Source organism: Eleutherodactylus coqui, chromosome 5 (assembly GCF_035609145.1).
Source record: "Eleutherodactylus coqui strain aEleCoq1 chromosome 5, aEleCoq1.hap1, whole genome shotgun sequence".
Lineage (NCBI taxonomy): Eukaryota > Metazoa > Chordata > Amphibia > Anura > Eleutherodactylidae > Eleutherodactylus > Eleutherodactylus coqui.
In genome coordinates, this window is record NC_089841.1 from 100,489,202 (window position 1) to 100,506,878 (window position 17,677).

Here is a 17,677-nt window from a genome sequence, read left to right on the forward strand (position 1 = left end):
TAGTTATCCATTGCATTGCAATGCTACAGAAATGTGCATTGCCATAGTGGGAGTGAAGCACAAATGTCACAGTGCACAGATCTCCGCATCCAGCATCACGCAGCAGCTCCACAGTCCACACTTGGTAACATTCTGCGGAGTGTATAGACAGATTTCCAGTATCGGCAATATCTGTTCTCGAAGAATGGCTGAGGCACATGTGGGGCACTATGAGATGTTGTTGAGTCAATGCTCATCTGCAGCCTCATAAAGGAGAGGAACTGTGGACTGTGGTCAATGCCACATGGTGAACACTACTCCAGGGCAGTATTCGAACACTCACTGAATTGATGCCACATTACATTAACTGCTTTATCACCCAACATAGTGGTCCCACTATTTACTGATCATTAGACCACAGAAGTCATGTAATAGCTTGAAATCAAAGTCAATTGTTTAGAATTTAATTTGCTATGTATTTTTTGAGTTTCATCTAATTCTGAGTATTTCTTCATAGGGTTGCATTTTCTCTTATGGATGTGAGTACTACAAACGCTTTTTCTGCCTGAAGCAAAAGATGAGAGAAACTAGATGAAGAAAAAGTAGATGTATGAAAGCTATATTTGGTAAAATAGTGTCCCCATGCAATCAGGGCAGGTTGTCACTGGATGCAATCCTATTGTTATGTGATCTTGCACTTGCGCTAATAAAGTCAGACTTTATGGCTTGCCATGTTGGACTGTGGTATTTTTGGTCCACCAGAAAAATTTATTTTGAGAACCCACTCTAAAAATAAGTTCACCACCACCCACCTATTATCATTTAACCATTTCACATGCCCATACTGTCTATATAGATTAAAACCCTGATTATGTACTAGCCTAAAGTAGTCATCTACTGTCACTGTCAGTTTTTGGTGGGTTTTCCGTATTATGGAAGTCATAAACTAGGGCCTCTTAATGTGCCAGAACCCGAGACCACCATAGGATCCTTCTATCCTCCAGTGGATCAGACTGAGTCTGGTTAGCAGTTTTTAATTATTTATATTCTCTCCTGCTTCAAAATCTTCAAAGTATGAAGGTGAAAAGGAAAAACGATAAATATATCACCTGTTAAACTTTATCTACCAGTTAGACAAAGGAAAAAGTACCTTGTAAGTCCAATGACACAATAGCGGTATCATCCTCCAGTCCTTCAATGACTTCACATTTGTATCTGCCATAGTCTTCCAGTGTTATGTCAGTAATCACAAGGGAAGCATCATTTTCACTTGCTCCTTGTAGGTAAACCCTTCCCTGGTAGCTGCCATAAATCCTCTTGTGATGTCCCATTGAAACGAAGACATCCACCTCCTTGAGGTAATCTGAAGTCAATTTGGTCCACTTGATGCGGATTTTGTGAGAGGGTGATCCAGAAATCACTGAGTCATGTAAAAACTTGCATGGCAATGTTGCATTACCACCTCGACGAGAAATGACTTTAGTTTGTTCTGCCTCCACAAAAAGATTAGGGCCGTTCTCTGAAACACAATTAAGAAGGTTTAGTCAGAAAAGTCATCACAAAAAGATAATTACTAATAGTGAATTCTGTCATCTCCATGGTACATTATGAATAACGCAAAAAGACCGTTTTGTACAAAAATATTTTGCATACAATACAAATTACAGTTTATATTTTATGATTAGAGATGAGTGAGCATACTCGCTAAGGGCAATTACTCGATCGAGCATTGCCCTTAGCGAGTACCTGCCCGCTCAGAAGAAAAGATCCGGCTGGCGGCGGGCGGGGAGCTGCGGGAGAGAGCGGGGAGGAACGGAGGGGAGATCTCTCTCTCCCTCTCCCCCCCCCCCCCCCCCCCCGCTCCCCTCTGCTCACTGCCGCAACTCACTTCTCACCTGCGCCGGCAGCCGAACCTTTTCTTCCGAACAGGCAGGTATTCGCTAAGGACAATGCTAGATCGAGTAATCTCTATTTATGATGTGTTTTCATGATCACAAAAATGAATATATAACTATAAGAACACGACTATATTGCTGTGATTGCTTAGTAATTTAGGCTATATTCCCACTACATTTGGCCTTCCAGAGAAAACCCCTTTGTTATAAAAGCCATTCCCAAGACCAACTAATTTTGCCTGGGGAAGTTGCTGTTGGCTTGTCTTTAATATTAGTTTACATAGTTAGCAGGTTTGGGTAAAAATGGTCATTAAACCAGAGAAGAAATATACTAATATAAATATACATAATCATGCAGTGTAATTGCAAAAGGAAAAAATCACTCACTCTTCGTTGTTATCGCTGACTTGCAGTCAGCATAAAGACTATCGCTGGAATGCAGACTTGTTCTTTAGCGTAAAGGCTCTCCGCTCAGCGCTTCACATAGAAGGTGAAGCGCTGAGTGAGAACCCAGTGAGACAGCAGCGAAGTCTATCTATCTAAACAGTCTGCACGAGCGCTAACGACCTTAGCGGTGACATCAGCACTCATGCGGTTCTTTAGCCGACTCTTGTCCTGTAGAAAAGGACCATAAGTTAGATTTGCCTGATTATTTCTCTGGCAACAGCAGGAAACACCAGAGCTCTGAGAGGGATTGAGATAATGGATAAATAACTAGCACCCTCTAGTAAGCGGGATTGGTATTTATGTGCAGAAGATTGGTAGTGATTGGTTGACCAAATCAACCACACCTGTGGAAGTGCATCACAGAAGGGGAAATCAAGAATTAAACACAATCACAGAAAAATGGCCGTTACTTACTGACTGAGGAGTGCATATAGATGCATCCTTCTCTCACCATGCATGTAGCTGACTACCAAATGAAGGAGCCAATAACACCTGTGCAGGACACCGATGAGACAACCACTCACACTGCCTCCTGATAATGAGGGGGGTGGATGCTTGGTGTAAACTCCCACACGTAGTGGATACAGGGTGCCAGACCTGAGAGGTGAGAGGAGGATGCATCTATATGCACACCTGTGGAAGTGTGTTCATGGAAACCCACCGAACTGCAGGTCCCAGGAGCAAAATGTGACACAAGGGATGTAAAAGGATGTGGCTGAAGGGGTGTGGAAGACAAGAATTTTACACATTTACATTACTATTAATGTTATTTTGTTTCAAGAAATCATCAAAGCCCTTTAGAAGCCATCTACCATATGGTAAAGAAGCCTTGTCTCCTTTGAAGCCTAAACCTTGTATTCCCCTTTTGCCTTTTGAGGGGATTTCATATTGGCCACCTTTTTGACATATTTATTTGTATGGGTCATTTATAGATTTAATATATACAGGTTTGTTATGTTCCCCCCACTTTAGTCTCTTCTCAAGACTAAATAAATGTAATTCTTTTAGTCTTACCACATAACGAAAATCCTCCTTGCCTCTTATCAATGCTGCACTTCTTTGCACCTTTTCTAACTTCAGGGCATTTTTTCTATGTACTGGTACCCAGAACTGAACTGTATATTCCAGATTAGGTTGCACAAATGCTTTGTAAAGTATAATTATGTCTCTATCCTGTGATGTTTGCCTCTTTTAACACATGACAATATCTTGCTGGCCTTAGAAGCTGCTGAGTGACATTGCATGCTGTTAGTACAAGTACACCCAGATTCTTCTCTATAAGTGGCTCTCCCAATTTTACTCCACATAAGACATATGATGCATGCACATTATTACACCCACTTGGATAACTGTATATTTATCTCCATGAAACCACATCTGCCAAGAGGACAGACCAGACTAAAAACATAATGCACACTAATACATTAGAAATGTGCTCATGCAACATGCAGGTAAGGGCCATAAAATAGGCCCTAGGGGCCATGAGTGGAGGCCCACATAACAGGGTTAGCAGAAAGTGTTAGGAAAGGGTTAACTGTTGTGAGGAGGTAGAAGGGGAATCGGAGGAACAACACAAGTGCCAGAAATCTCTAGGAGAATGAAAGCTGATAAAGAAACAAGCTGGAAGATAAGGAAGTCCCACTCTCCCGCTTGGGGGGATTAAATAATAAGTTAATTTGGGGGGGGGGGGCAAGAACTGGGGTTGGAAATGTTTTAATTGTCATGGCAGCGCTAGGTGGGTGGGGAGTCCTTGGAGTTGGCTATAAAATTGATTGGGTGGGGGGGAGGCAGGGTGTGGATAGCAACCTTACCCCCTCTCATTGGATGGTGTGTGTTGGTGTCTGGCATTTCTTGGCTCTGGCAGGGGGAAATCTTTGCAAAGATGGGAGAGTTTATAGCCTTGTAAAGGCTAGTAGTGTTTCCAAGTCAGTTGGAGTGCGGCTGGAGGTTGGTGGTTGGTTAAATTAATTTAGCAATTTTGGCTAAAGGATTAATATATGTTAAATTGTTAGCAATAAAATGGCTCGGTGGCCAAATTATTCAACAGTTAAGAAGTATTTGTCATCATTAGGGAAGCAGCAGGTGTGGGGTTGGTAAATGGGAGGTTGTGAAGGTCATGGGGGGTCTACAGCAGGTAATGACTCTGGTATACCAGTGTCATGGAGTTACAAATGCAGCAGTTGTTAACATGACTGGCGATTTACGATAGCTCAATAATCAGCACTATAGTACCACACATTGTAGTTAAAATATAATACATTAAATGTTATCTGCTAAATATTCACATTGCTAATACTATAAATCTACTGTAGCATACCAACTGCAAAATCACAATCTGGTCAGAAAAGGGCATGAGACAACCCTCCACCACTAATTCACTTCTCATAAGCCCCTCCCCTTTCTTCTGCTAAGCCCCATCCAAATACACCATGGCTAAAATAAAAAGCCCATCTGATCCTCCCTAACCTTACAGCTCCTAGTATCTGACTGGGCCCTCCTACCCTTGGGCTTCTATGTAGCTGAACCGGCTGCACAGGCAGTATGTGCACCCCAGCATTGTTCTTATGTGGCTTAAGGCTCCTTTTAGATGGTACAATCTCGTTTGCACGAGCAGATGAGCTGGTGATGTAATCACGTGCAGCCTGTTTAGACAGATAGATTCATTGTTGACTAGTTCATATGAAACACTGAACAAGTAGTGTTTAAATGGAATGACAAGTGAATGAGCCAACAATGATTTTTAGTCCTGCAGAAACTGAATGATGAACGAGAAACAAATGTTTCCTGTTCCTCATTCAGTCTTTGGCTCATGTTTAGACGGAACAATAATTATTGTTCACTTTCATTCTTTTGAACATAATGATTCTGTCGAAAAGCATCTTTACTTATGAAACTGCTTTGATAATGATACGGTAAAAATTCTTGAAGCTCTTCTTGATTATTTTTACATGTGAAAGTCTGAAAAAGCTTATTAATAGTTTGTAACTCTAAGCAGATTTACACATGTGCTTTCACCCTTTTAAGGAAAAAATGCAATGAAAATGATATTATGCGGTCCTTCATTTAAATTCAGCTTGTTTTCTTCCCCATAACCTGCATTTAAACATTAACCATTTTTATTACCCTTTTTACCAATGACTTGAAAATCATAAAGTTGATACAGAGCCCTAACGATATACTATTAAGCACAGCAATCTGTGAAGTTGAATTAAAAAAAAAAGGAAATGTCTTAAGGAAAAACCAGATTGTGTGTATAGCGCTCATTAGAGTGACCTCCTTTTAATATTTCTTAGAGCAAATACTTGGAAGGGCTTGTGATTGTTGCCCTGAAAGGCAGAAAGTAAGACGTCCAAGTTACCATAGCACCAGGTACATACCTTAGCTACATACTGTATCTATAATAGAGCTTTACAGAAAGGAACCTGAAAGCATGGCTGATGTTTGCCTTTCCTTTTATTCTTTTCAGTTACATACATATACTGTATATATAAATCACTGCAGAGAACCTACCAGAAAGAATAATATAAAATATAGCTTTTATTGATACTATTAAAAATAATTGGGCCCACTAACTTAAACATAAACAAAACAAACACATACAAATATCTGGATTACACAAACCGAGATTGATATTTTATAGATACCATTCTAGTGTTGACCACATATTTACCTACCAAGATCATTAGAGTTGTGGTGGTACTGATAACAGGTGACCTAACAAAAAGGTTTTTTTTAATCCTTATTAACCCTTTCTAATCCACTGTCTGACGTCTGAAGACATACTGATTGAAGCCTGTACAGCTCCGATGTCTGAAGACGTCCGGCAGGGTATTCTTACTGTATATTACTGGCTGCTCTGTTGTCGGGGGCCTCTCCAGCATGTCCCATACCGCAGTACTGGCTCTAGCCAGCAGATGGCGCCATTGTATAATGGCAGAAAGAGAAAGCCCCCTAGGAAACCCTGAATCCAAAATTGGATTGCAAAGGGTTAATACAGTTGATGCTACCCCAAGTAATATGGCAGCGCTGAGTATCAATTCAAGATCTATTTCTGAAGTCAAATATACATATGATGTTGGATATCAATGCAAGAGCATGTAGCTACAGTGGCTAGTTTAATGTAGGCTACTGAAGGCGAAGATTTCAATATGATAACCGTCACCATAAATCGGTTATTGTTGGACTCATCCCTGTCCCATTATAAGTCTGTCATATTACAATCCTGGGGGAACCACTTGTCCCAGGAAAAATAAGCATAAATTGTCAGGCACTGTGGTGGCACTGGTGGTGCATTATTACACTAGAGGAAACCTGACTATCCCTTATAAAACTGTCCTCCCAGTGGGACAACAAGTCCCATAATAGACTTGAGAACGCTCAAGAGCCTCAAGACTGTCAGAATGCTCTGGGAAAGCATACCCAGAGCATGTGTGTGCTGCATGTTAGTGTATAGCCGCACATCGAGGCTGTACATAAATGCCGCTCACCAGGGGCATAACAAAAGGCTCAGGGGCCCTGATGCAAAAGGTGAGCTGGGGCCCCCCTGTATCTGTACCTGTACCCATACCTAAACCATGCTGCACAGAGGCATAACTTGAAGCTTCTGGGCACCAATGCAAAACCTGTAACAGGGCCCCCAACTATAATGCTTTATTCATAGTACTGGGCTCCTTATATGGAGAAGAGAGGCCTTATGGGCCCCCTAAGGCTCCTGGGCCCGGGTGCAATCCCATCCCCTGCACCCTCTATAGTTACGCCCCTGTGTGTGCTAGCTTATTATCATGGCTCCACATGATTACTAATGTGATTACATCCTTATAGCTGCATGTCAATACATAGCCGCACATCAAGGCTGTACATGAATGTGACTACCGCTGTGTGGGTTAGCTTAACATTATGGCCCCACATAACTATTAATATATCTACATCCTGATGAATCAGCAGATAGTTAGATTAGAGCTGAGGAAACGCGTTGATGTTAGATAGTAGCAAGCAGTACTACACAAATATATAGACTATACAGAATAGCGAGTTATCCTCTATAAAGACGTTACAGTGATTAGCAGCACTATGATTGTGTATGTAATACAATAACTATCATTCTCAAGTCTACTATGGGACTTGTTGTCCCACTAGGAGGACAGTTTTATAAAGTAAAAAGGCGTTCTGATGGCCGTCCTGGCAGTTCTGTGGCTTCTTTTAATTAAACCTATGATATAGTTGACTGGAATATTCACTTAAGATAAGTCCTACCAACCAGCACACTCATTTAAAGGGGTTGTCCCGCGGCAGCAAGTGGGTCTATACACTTCTGCATGGCCATAATAATGCACTTTGTAATGTACATTGTGCATTAATTATGAGCCATACAGAAGTTATAAAAAGTTTTATACTTACCTGCTCCGTTGCTGGCGTCCTCGTCTCCATGGTGCCGACTAATTTTCGCCCTCCGATGGCCAAATTAGCCGCGCTTGCGCAGTCCGGGTCTTCTCCTCTTCTCTATGGGGCTCCGTGTAGCTCCGTGTAGCTCCGCCCCGTCACGTGCCGATTCCAGCCAATCAGGAGGCTGGAATCGGCAATGGACCGCACAGAAGCCCTGCGGTCCATGGAGACAGAGGATCCCGGCGGCCATCTTCAGCAGGTGAGTATGAAGACGCCGGACCGCCGGGATTCAGGTAAGCGCTGTGGGGGTTGTTTTTTTAACCCCTGCATCGGGGTTGTCTCGCGCCGAACGGGGGGGGGGGGGGTTTTAAAAAAAAAAAAACCCGTTTCGGCGCGGGACAACCCCTTTAATTGTCCACGAAGGAGCCAGCCTTTTTTCTAATCTCAACCAACCATGTTCACCAGGAAAGTGGGGTTATGCTCTAAAGTAGAATGTAGCATATATAAGCACAGTTCCCCAAATGTGAAAATATGATCTTTCACAACATCCAATCATTTGAAGCCAGAAAGTGAATCTTTTTGGAAACTGTTACATTTGTCACTGACTGTTTCCCGAGTTTGTAAATATCTAAACATCTGTGTCCCCAATTGCCTTGTGCATAAAGCAGAAATGGGAACAAGTTAGTGGAGTTGATTGAAGAATGATTAGGAGACCTTGAGAAGGTTACAGAGAATGAACACAGTCCTCATAGTGCAATGCTTTTTCTGGGGACATTGAGGACAAATGTGAAAACACAGACGGTGATAAGAATGCAAGACAGCACATAAACCAGCAAAGCAGTACAAGGAAATTTGTAAGTCATTGGCCATATTCCAAATGAAGTCAACGCATAGTACTAGTATAATGTTGTTATAACTGCATGCACTTTGATAGAATCATTACATTTTTTTCCCCCCAAGTTCTAACATGTCTATTTGTTTTAGGATACAAGAATTGTAACTAGCTGTTATTAGCATTGACATTATAAAGGAACTCGGTCCCATAACAAGTCATTCTTGCCTTAATAAAAATGGCTTAACTTCCATTTATATTCAAAAGGAATAAATACCATATGAATCAATTGGAACATTGTATTCCATTTGAAGTAATAGACCACGGTATTTGTTCAGAAAGTATCTGGGAAATATACTGTCTCATTAGAGGGTTTCAATGACCTTTCAACAGCTTTGCAAATTGGATTAATAGACAGCTGTAACTTGCGATATTGCCACTACATTAACTGGATGCGATAACACTGTGTTCCAACATGTTTACTGCATTAAAGTCTAATGAAAGCAACTTAAAATTCTCCAATGTTGTTGTGCTATCCTTATTTCTATAAAACTTAACATGAATCTGCAGAATAAAGAAAGCCAATGAAGGCGAATAAAGAAAGACTGGTAATAATGCTTTGTTTTCATCCAATATAAGACAATAGTCCGGTACAATACAAGGCAATTAAATGTGATGGACAATGGCTTCGGAAAAATAGTATCCCAAATTCCACACTAATGGCAAACTCGGGTTCCAAAAGCCACCTGCTGTGACTTGCCAGCCACAATCAAGGTGGCGTCTCTACGTCAGCCTCGTCCACATGACAGCAACTTGGGCACTGTTGAACTCTCTCTCCTGTCACTGTAGAAGGTCCTTTAGGTGTTGCTGTGTAGTGTCCCAGAGTTGGGCACTACAAAACGTAGATGTGTCTATTCATATTTAACCCTTTCCAATCCAATTTGTATCCTAGTCTTCCTAGGTGGCTCACTTTTTTTCTTCCCTTATACTAAAAGCCAGTAGTGCATGAGGTGACACGTTGGATAGGCTCTGACAGCAGAGAGGCTGGCAATATACAGTAAGAGAACCCCAATGGACATCTTCCAACATCGGAGCTGTACAGCTTTAAATTATAATGTCTTCAGAGATCAGACAGTGGATTGCAAAGGGTAAAAGCGTGCATGTGCCTTTAAAGTATATGTTTATTTATTACTGATCCTTTATTCTGCCAGACAACCTGCAGCCTCTCTCTGATTGGCTGTCAGGAGCATTATTCTGATTGGGTATTTCACCACCCAGTAACAGGTCTGTGATTGGTGGAGGAATTCCTGTCAGAGTAATATTAAGTGTGCGTACGTTGGCAGTTGGCAGAGTGCAGAGAAGATGTTGAAGGGAGAGGATGTAAAGAGTAGAGCAGAAGAGAAAGACCTCAGTGCGGCAAGAAGGCAGTAGTGCGAGTACTAACGAAAGACAAGACACACAATTAGAGCATAGATGTGGTTCCTGAACTCGTATATAGAATAATTTACCTCAGGAGATGCATTGCCTGTGAAGATTTACCTCATGAAATGAATTACCACATTGAAGATGGCTCTCCAAAGAAATAAACTGTTGCTTTAGTTTACAGTTCATTCCTGCCCCCGGGAATCCCTTCTTGCCGCTGCAGCATCTGCACTACAAGTACCACACTAATACCATCGGGCAGAGGCGTAACTTGAAGCTCCCGTGCCCTGATGCAAAACTTGTAACAGGGCCATCAACTATAATGCTTTACTCATAGTACTGGGTTCCCTATATGGAGAAGAAAAGCCTTATGGGCCCTTCAAGGCACCTGGGCCCGGGTGCAACCGCATCCCCTGAATCCTCTATAGTTACGCCCCTGCCATTGGGAAAGGATCATCCCCCAACTTGTATTTTATCCATTTTATTTTCGCCCCGGAGTCGGTTGGTGGCCAGGTGAAAGGGCTGGCGTCACGAACTGATTGATTTGTTACTGTCATCCCCTACTCTATCACGAGCAGCGTATCATTAAAAATCTTATGCCAGTTTGTGCTGTCGGATGCTGTCGTTTTGGGGAGAAGCGCAGAGCCACCGCCATTACCATCCCCATTCTGGCACACCACACCTGTTGGGAATCCCTCTGTGTCGCTGCAAGTGTTCCATGGGGAGTTGTCTGTAATGAATACCACCACAGTGTGCATTCTTTCTCTCTTTTCTCCTAGCTTCAATATCTCCTGTGGTATGTGGACTAATTGGCCAACAGAGAGACATTTCCCTTAGGCCCAATGTCCACGGGTGGATTTGATTTGCAGAATCCGCATGGGTCACCCACGCGGAAGATCGCAATTGAAAGTGCCCATAGGGAAGTATTGGCATCCACAACTGAATTTAACATGCGGATTTGATTTGCGGACCATTTAGTGCAGAAAACAAATCGCAGCATGCTCCATTTAAGTGCAGATTCCGTGCAGGCGGGCTCAATAGAAGTCAATGGGTGCAGACAATCCGCAGTGAATCCACAAATACAATTGCAGATGCAATCTATTAGGGAGGTGGGGGAAAGGCTGGGAGTTGGGCTTGCAGATTATTTTCTGCGTGAATAATCTGCAGTACATCTGTGCAGGAAAAACCATTACATTCGCGATCTCCCGCAAAAGGTTTCCATAGGTGTCCCGCTGCGGAAATCCGCATGCGGAATCTGATCCGCCTGTGGACATAAGGCCTTAGCTGGGCAATGAGCCATAACTGGTGTGTATTTATTCTGGACTCACCCTCACATGGGTGCTGGTTATTCTGCTATGTGCATGCATGCTGTTCGGATGTTTATTTGGTGTTATGTATTTTGCTCTGTTTTGTTTGTGCCACCTGTGGGATGGTGATTGTATGTACAGTGTACAGAAGTTAAAGTATGGAAGTTTCTGGAAGGTTCTGAGTGACCTATGCAGTCTCGTGCTTGTATTGTCATTGTGTTTTATGTAGCATGAATATGAAGTGTATTGCCTAGCTGCAGCACTGAATGGGTTAATGTCTGGGTTATGCCTGGAAATGTAACTTTTTTAAGTCATGTGACCTTGTCATATGACTAGTCGTGTGTGCAAGATGCATGATGGGGGCTTTTTTGCCTAGCGTTGGATTATTTGGGGTTTGGGCTTTTTGAGGCTGTACAGGGTGTGCTGTTGGAGTCTCACCCGCATGCAGGTACCTTCAACCTGCATGCTGTGAAGATGGAAGAAGAGAAGAGGTGACCTAGAAGTCTTTCCCTAGCACCCCTAAAGTGTGTGTGATGCTGCACACACTCTGGGCCCGGTGTCATCCTGTGTCTGCCTCCCTGACCTCCTCACAGTTTCTACCTGTCCTGGCGTGTTCTATATTTACTCTTTATCCAAAGTTCTGTAAATGATGCAAGTATTTTCAATTAAAGTTCCCATTGTCGACCCCCTTAAATAGCCTGCCCTCGACCCCTGGCACTCGTTCTGTGGTTACACTCCGGATGGGAAATGGTATTGCCACCATGGCAAAAACTTACTTCAATTCCCGCTGTCTCCTAGGCCGAGACCCGCTCTTGGGGCACCGCATATATCTGAGTCTAGTTCTGTCTATTCCCTTTGTCTGATGGTGGTCGGATGACTGAGGTATATGTCCTGTTTGTATCCCCTTCCACCGTTGGTGTGTGGATGCTTGAATCTTCTCCGTCTGTTGGTGTGTGGACACCTCAATCTATTTTGTTCATTGGTGTGTGGATGCCTCAATCTCCTCTGTCCATTGGTGTGTGGACTCCTGAATTATGTCCCGTTTGTGTTTGGTGTGGCAGTGAACTCCTGTTTATGTGACTTTCCTTAGCCCTGTTAGCATTTCCATCTGCTGAAGTATTTTCCTATCTTCCACCTAGGTATAGACTAGGTTCCTTAGGTTCAAGACTTGGGGCTTCCCTTTTGGGAAAATCACTCTACTATTAGACAGGATCCTTCAAACATTGGTTAGTGATAGAATTCCTATTCATGTTTTTTGATGTATGTCTTGTGTTGGTGATGTTATATGTGTATATGCAGGTCCAATATGGACATTATCCTGACTTACTAGATGTGTTGCTGACATTCATGAAGGGCATCATAGTTCTACCCTAAGCAAATGTAAGACCACTATTCTGCCCCATGCAGATAATGTGGTATAGCAATGGATGTTCATATGAGGATCTGCGTTTCATGATCATTCAGTCACCAGCATTGAATCTGACCTAGCTGCTTCAGTATCAATGTCATAACCTTAGGACAGCCACACTTTGTTCCAGATTGAGACATTAACCAGATATTAATAGTAGAGTTACTGGAATTTAAAGGGATCCTGTCACCAGGTTCTTGCTGCCCAAACAACAAACAGCATGAACTTTGGACAGATATGGTTATTATTACCCCCATGCATGTTTTATTCGGAAACACTGCAACTAATTAAAGTCTATGTTTCCTTCCATAGTTCCATCTAAATGCCGTTTTCAGAGATCAAGATGGAATCCTAGGATGAAAGGCTGGGCGCACAATAAAAGGCAGAGTGTTCCCACCCTTAAATGGCGCTCATTCAGACTGTGGCTAGGGCAGAACTCTTTATAAATACAGCCCTGGCTAACAGGAAAAATAAAATCCCCCAGATTAAAGGCATGCACCTTTTTTGGCCTAAAATATTAGTGAAATGTATATCAGCCATAAGGTGGCATGAAGAGAAAAGTGTCTGGTAAATTGTGACAAATTTATCATATAGCGTGAGTTATGGTGATTTATTTAACACATTTTACAACTGTCTAGTATAATTTTAATTAAATGTTTAATTGTACAACACTATTAATAAATCAGTCTCACTGCCTTCTTGGCTTTTATTTCTAAGTGTCATGGAAATGCTGTAAGGGGGTTAAACCCTTTGATGTGTCTGTCTGTACATGGGTGGACTTTTTTATGTTCAAGGACCTTCAGAGAGAGGTCACATGATTTTATGCACTGTGATTTTGCTGCTGTGGATTGAAAGGGCCTTTAGCTCCGCCCCCAGATTCCATCCTGCCAGTAAGCAGGCAACAAAGAACTGGGCTAGGCCCTGCCCAGCTTCCAGAATCATCAGGAACATTCTCAGGCTCCTGCTATAATAAGGGAAGGGGCTGAGCTCCTAAGCAGGGCAGTCAGCCAGAGGAACATCAGAGAGCAGCAGTGTGGAGCAGAACCCAAGCAGCAGCCACCAGCAAGGACTCTTAAAGTGGTGAAGGCCTACTCTAGGTCCGCTGCAGGCAGTTTCCCCATGCTGGGGAGCTTCCAGGAGAGGGCCTGAGCGACAGGGCCCCTTGACCCAGAGGGATAATCAGCAAACCCTGATGATCCGGAGGCAGAAGAAGATGAAGCTGCCAGACCAGGGAACCCTGATGACTCGGAGGCTGAAGTGGCCGACAGCACCAAGGACTTGGAGTAGCATCTGCATGAGTGCACTTCTTCCCTGGGACTGCATAAAATTCCTGGTCAGGGTGTGGGTTCAAGGACCTTACGGGATGCATGAAAAGAAGTGTGGCTACCATAACTGTGCCATTGTTTAATGTGAGGCCTTGTGGGTAGTCATTATGTCTTTGTAATGTAATGTGGTTATGTTACAATATGTGTAATGCTATGTAACCTGTTTGCTATGCTATATAAGAGAATGTAAGGGGGGCAGCAAGGCAATGCTGGTTAGGAGGAGGTAGTTGAGGACTGATGTAGCACAGGGATCGAGCCGCCATTATGGTATTATCACCTATGTAATGATTCGTCTACTATGTGGTAGTGTTCTGTGTGTAAGGATGCAGCTCCTAAGGAGCATGTACAATTATGAGATATAAGGGCGATATGCACCGGTGTGGTATGTCGGGTAATGAGAAGTCATAGAATACATACTGAGTAATTTATTACTGTCATTTTAAGAGAGTTGATATTGAGTTATCCAACCTTTAAGTATCCCAACCCTCCTATGGAATGTAACAATGTAAATACCCTTCTTGTTCAGTAAAGTTGCTTTTGAAACAGAATATTGTCCCTAATCTGATAACAGTAGAAATAAAAATAGCTTGTTTTTTTATACTACTGTTAAATGGCGAATGTATATACTTACTCACATATTGTGTAATATCTGATTGCTTATATATTGTGATGTACTTTATTTCTTTCCTCTTTGTACGAGGGGAGGGGAGGAGGGAGGGAGGTTGGGTCCAGGGCAGGTTAAGTTGTATTTTTGATTACTCAAATTTCAATAAAAAATATTTGATTAAAAAACTTGCATTTGATAATAATGTGCCACCTCGGCCTCTTTCTGTCATCGCCGTACCGTCACATAACCTGCCATTGGGCATTACCACTCACCCATTACAATACAATAGAAATTGCCACTCAATTATATTCAGTTCAGAAGCCTTAAGCCTTATTCACATGACCGTATATATGCAGCTATTGTAGCTGCGTCCAAAAATCGCAACCATCTGAAGCATTGGATTCCAATCTAATCATTCAGGGTGCCTACCCACTTGCGATTTTTTTTCCTGTGATGTTTTGCGTTTTTTCTCAAGAGCAATTAGTATAGAATGTGTTCTTGTCCATCTGGGGTTTTTTTTTCCGTTTCGTGGGGTTTTTTCACATAGGAACTGTCAGTTGCATATGTGTCCTTATTTTTCTCTTAATGCACCCATGATTGTCAATGGAGGGCTGCAAAAAACGCGCAAAAAACGCCGCGAAATACGCGCGAAAACGCAACGCAAGTGGGTAGGCGCCCTAAGATAAATGTTTTTTAGGCACATAACAAAATGCACTGGGAAAAATAGGACATTGGTGACTGACAATGGTCACCGAATTTATATGGCGCATGCAAACATAGGTCTTGCCCCATCTTTTGATGAGATAGGCTTCTATGGAAGCTCAAAAAAGGGAGGGGGAGGGAGTTTAGCTTCATCCAATGCTGGAAGAAGAAGACAGCTGGCTCTATTTAAGCATTAGCAGTCATTTCGAGGATTTCTGTCGACCGAGGGATTTCCACACTGAAGTGTATTTTTTTTGCCGATACACCGCAGCCGCCCGTGTGAATGGACGAGAAAATGCTAATTAAGATCAAGACTTGATTGTGGCCATTCTTCTTTCATGTGATTTTTAGCAGCATATGGCCAAGCATAAAAACACATACAGTTGCGTGAAAGAGGTCTTAAAGTGACCCTTCGGATCTGGAGAAAAAAAAAGATACGCCATTTCATGCATGTAAGCAGATAACAGAGAAAGGTGGCTTTTTCTGTCACCCATTGGCATTCCGCAGTGTGATCACATTGTACCCAAGGGTTCCCATGGCAGCCAGAAGCCTGGTAAGGGCATTCATATCTGCTATCGAAATCAGCCGATTAGGCCCCACCTCCCACAGAGTATAATAGGCTGCTGTCATAGGATTAGTGAAATGCACTACATAAGTACCGCAGTGTGTCCTATTGATCAAAACATCGCATCTTCAAGACCCCTTGAGGGACTTAAAAAATAGAATCAAAAAAGTTCAATAAAGTTTATTTGAAATTTTTAAAAATCTAGTTTTTTAAAAAAAAAAATCTGTATTTTTCTCCATAAAACACTTTTTAAATAGAGAAAATACAAAAACTGTAAAAAATCAACACATAATTAATAATGACACAGGCAATGACAGTATTTTGTTAATTAGCTTGCATGGTTGACTGTCGTAAAAAAAATTATCTCTTGCTTCTCTACCAAAAAAACTAATAAAACAATCCAAAAGTACCTTGAAATGGTGCCAATAAAAACTACAACTCTTCCTGCATAAAACCTCACAGAGCTCAGTTACACAAAAAATAAAAAAGCCCTGGGTCTTAGAATGCAGTGGTGCAGATTCAATTATTTTTCTTTAAAAATGTGTTTTTATTGTGCAAAAGTAGTAAAATTTATATAAACTTGGAATTGCAGTAATCGTGCCGATCCAGATAAGAAAGTTAGTGGGTTATTTTTACCGAATGGTAAATGCTGTGAAAACAAAACCAGAAAAGCAATGGTGGAATTTCTAGACATTTTCTCCATCTCCCACCCCAAAAAATGTAATAAAACGTACACAACACATTATATGTACCCCAGAGTGGTGCCATTTATATACTCATCTTCTTCTCCAAGAAAACAAGCCATTATGAGACTATGTCAACAAATTATCACTCTTACATTGGAATGATAAGAATCGCTTGTTCATTAAGCACAAAATAGGCTGGTCACAAAGGGGTTAACCAGTGTTGTACACATGAGCAGCACCGAACAGTCAGATCAGCATGTAATGTCTTAGGGCTGCTTCACACTGGTGAGAGAGATATCGGGCCATGATTCACAGCGTGATATCACCCTCGCAAACCATGTGAAACTCCTGGATACGAAGCACTTTCATGTGAAAACAGCCTTGCATCACTGTGGGGAATCCCTTCATCCCTGCGGGGAATCCCTTCACTATTGGGGAATCCCTTCACTCCTGCTGCGGCTGAAGGGATTTCCCACGCGGTTAAAAAGGAATCCCCTTCCGCGGCTGTCACAGCCACGGCAGAGGATTGATGAGTTCTCCCATTACTTTCAATCGGGCTGGCACTGCTGCCGCCAGCCCCATTTAAAACTATGGGTGATATCACAAAAAGATAGAACATGCTGATATTTTTCTTCACGCAACAGCGCGTGAGTGAAAACATCACATATGGGGATGAAACTATTGAAAATCATTGGTTTCATTATTCTGCATTTTCACTCACTCTCACATCACACAATTTTATCGCAAGTGTGAAGGCCTCCTTAGTCTAATAATGTGAATCAGGTAGTCACAGAAGCAGTGCTGCCATTTTTGTTTCTTCAGGCCCTGAGGGTCCCTTTAAAGTGAGTTAAAGGGGTTGTCTCGCGAAAGCAAGTGGGGTTAAGTACTTCTGTATGGCCGTCACATTGGCTGGAATCGGCACATGTGACGGGGGCGGAGCTACGTGATGACGCGTACAAGGGGGCGGAGCCAAAACGCCGCTGCTGCCAAGCGGAGCCGAAGGGAGAAGACCCATCTGCGCAAGCGCGTCTAAAAGAGCAAGAAGACACCGAAATTAGACGGAGCCATGGAGACGGGGAAGCTAGCAACGGAGTAGGTGAGTGAATAACTTCTGTATGGC

The 17,677-nt window shown here is 42.4% G+C and overlaps 1 protein-coding gene across 1 annotated transcript in view; it reads right to left on the bottom strand.

Annotated features, from left to right (window-relative positions):
* Nucleotides 1-17,677, bottom strand: part of HAPLN1 (hyaluronan and proteoglycan link protein 1) — a 94,953-nt gene that overhangs the window by 19,792 nt on the left and 57,484 nt on the right. The window contains exon 3 of the mRNA XM_066602962.1: nt 1,130-1,498. Within this exon, the coding sequence (XP_066459059.1) occupies nt 1,130-1,498 (369 nt within the window). The remainder of the gene's footprint in view (nt 1-1,129; nt 1,499-17,677) is intronic.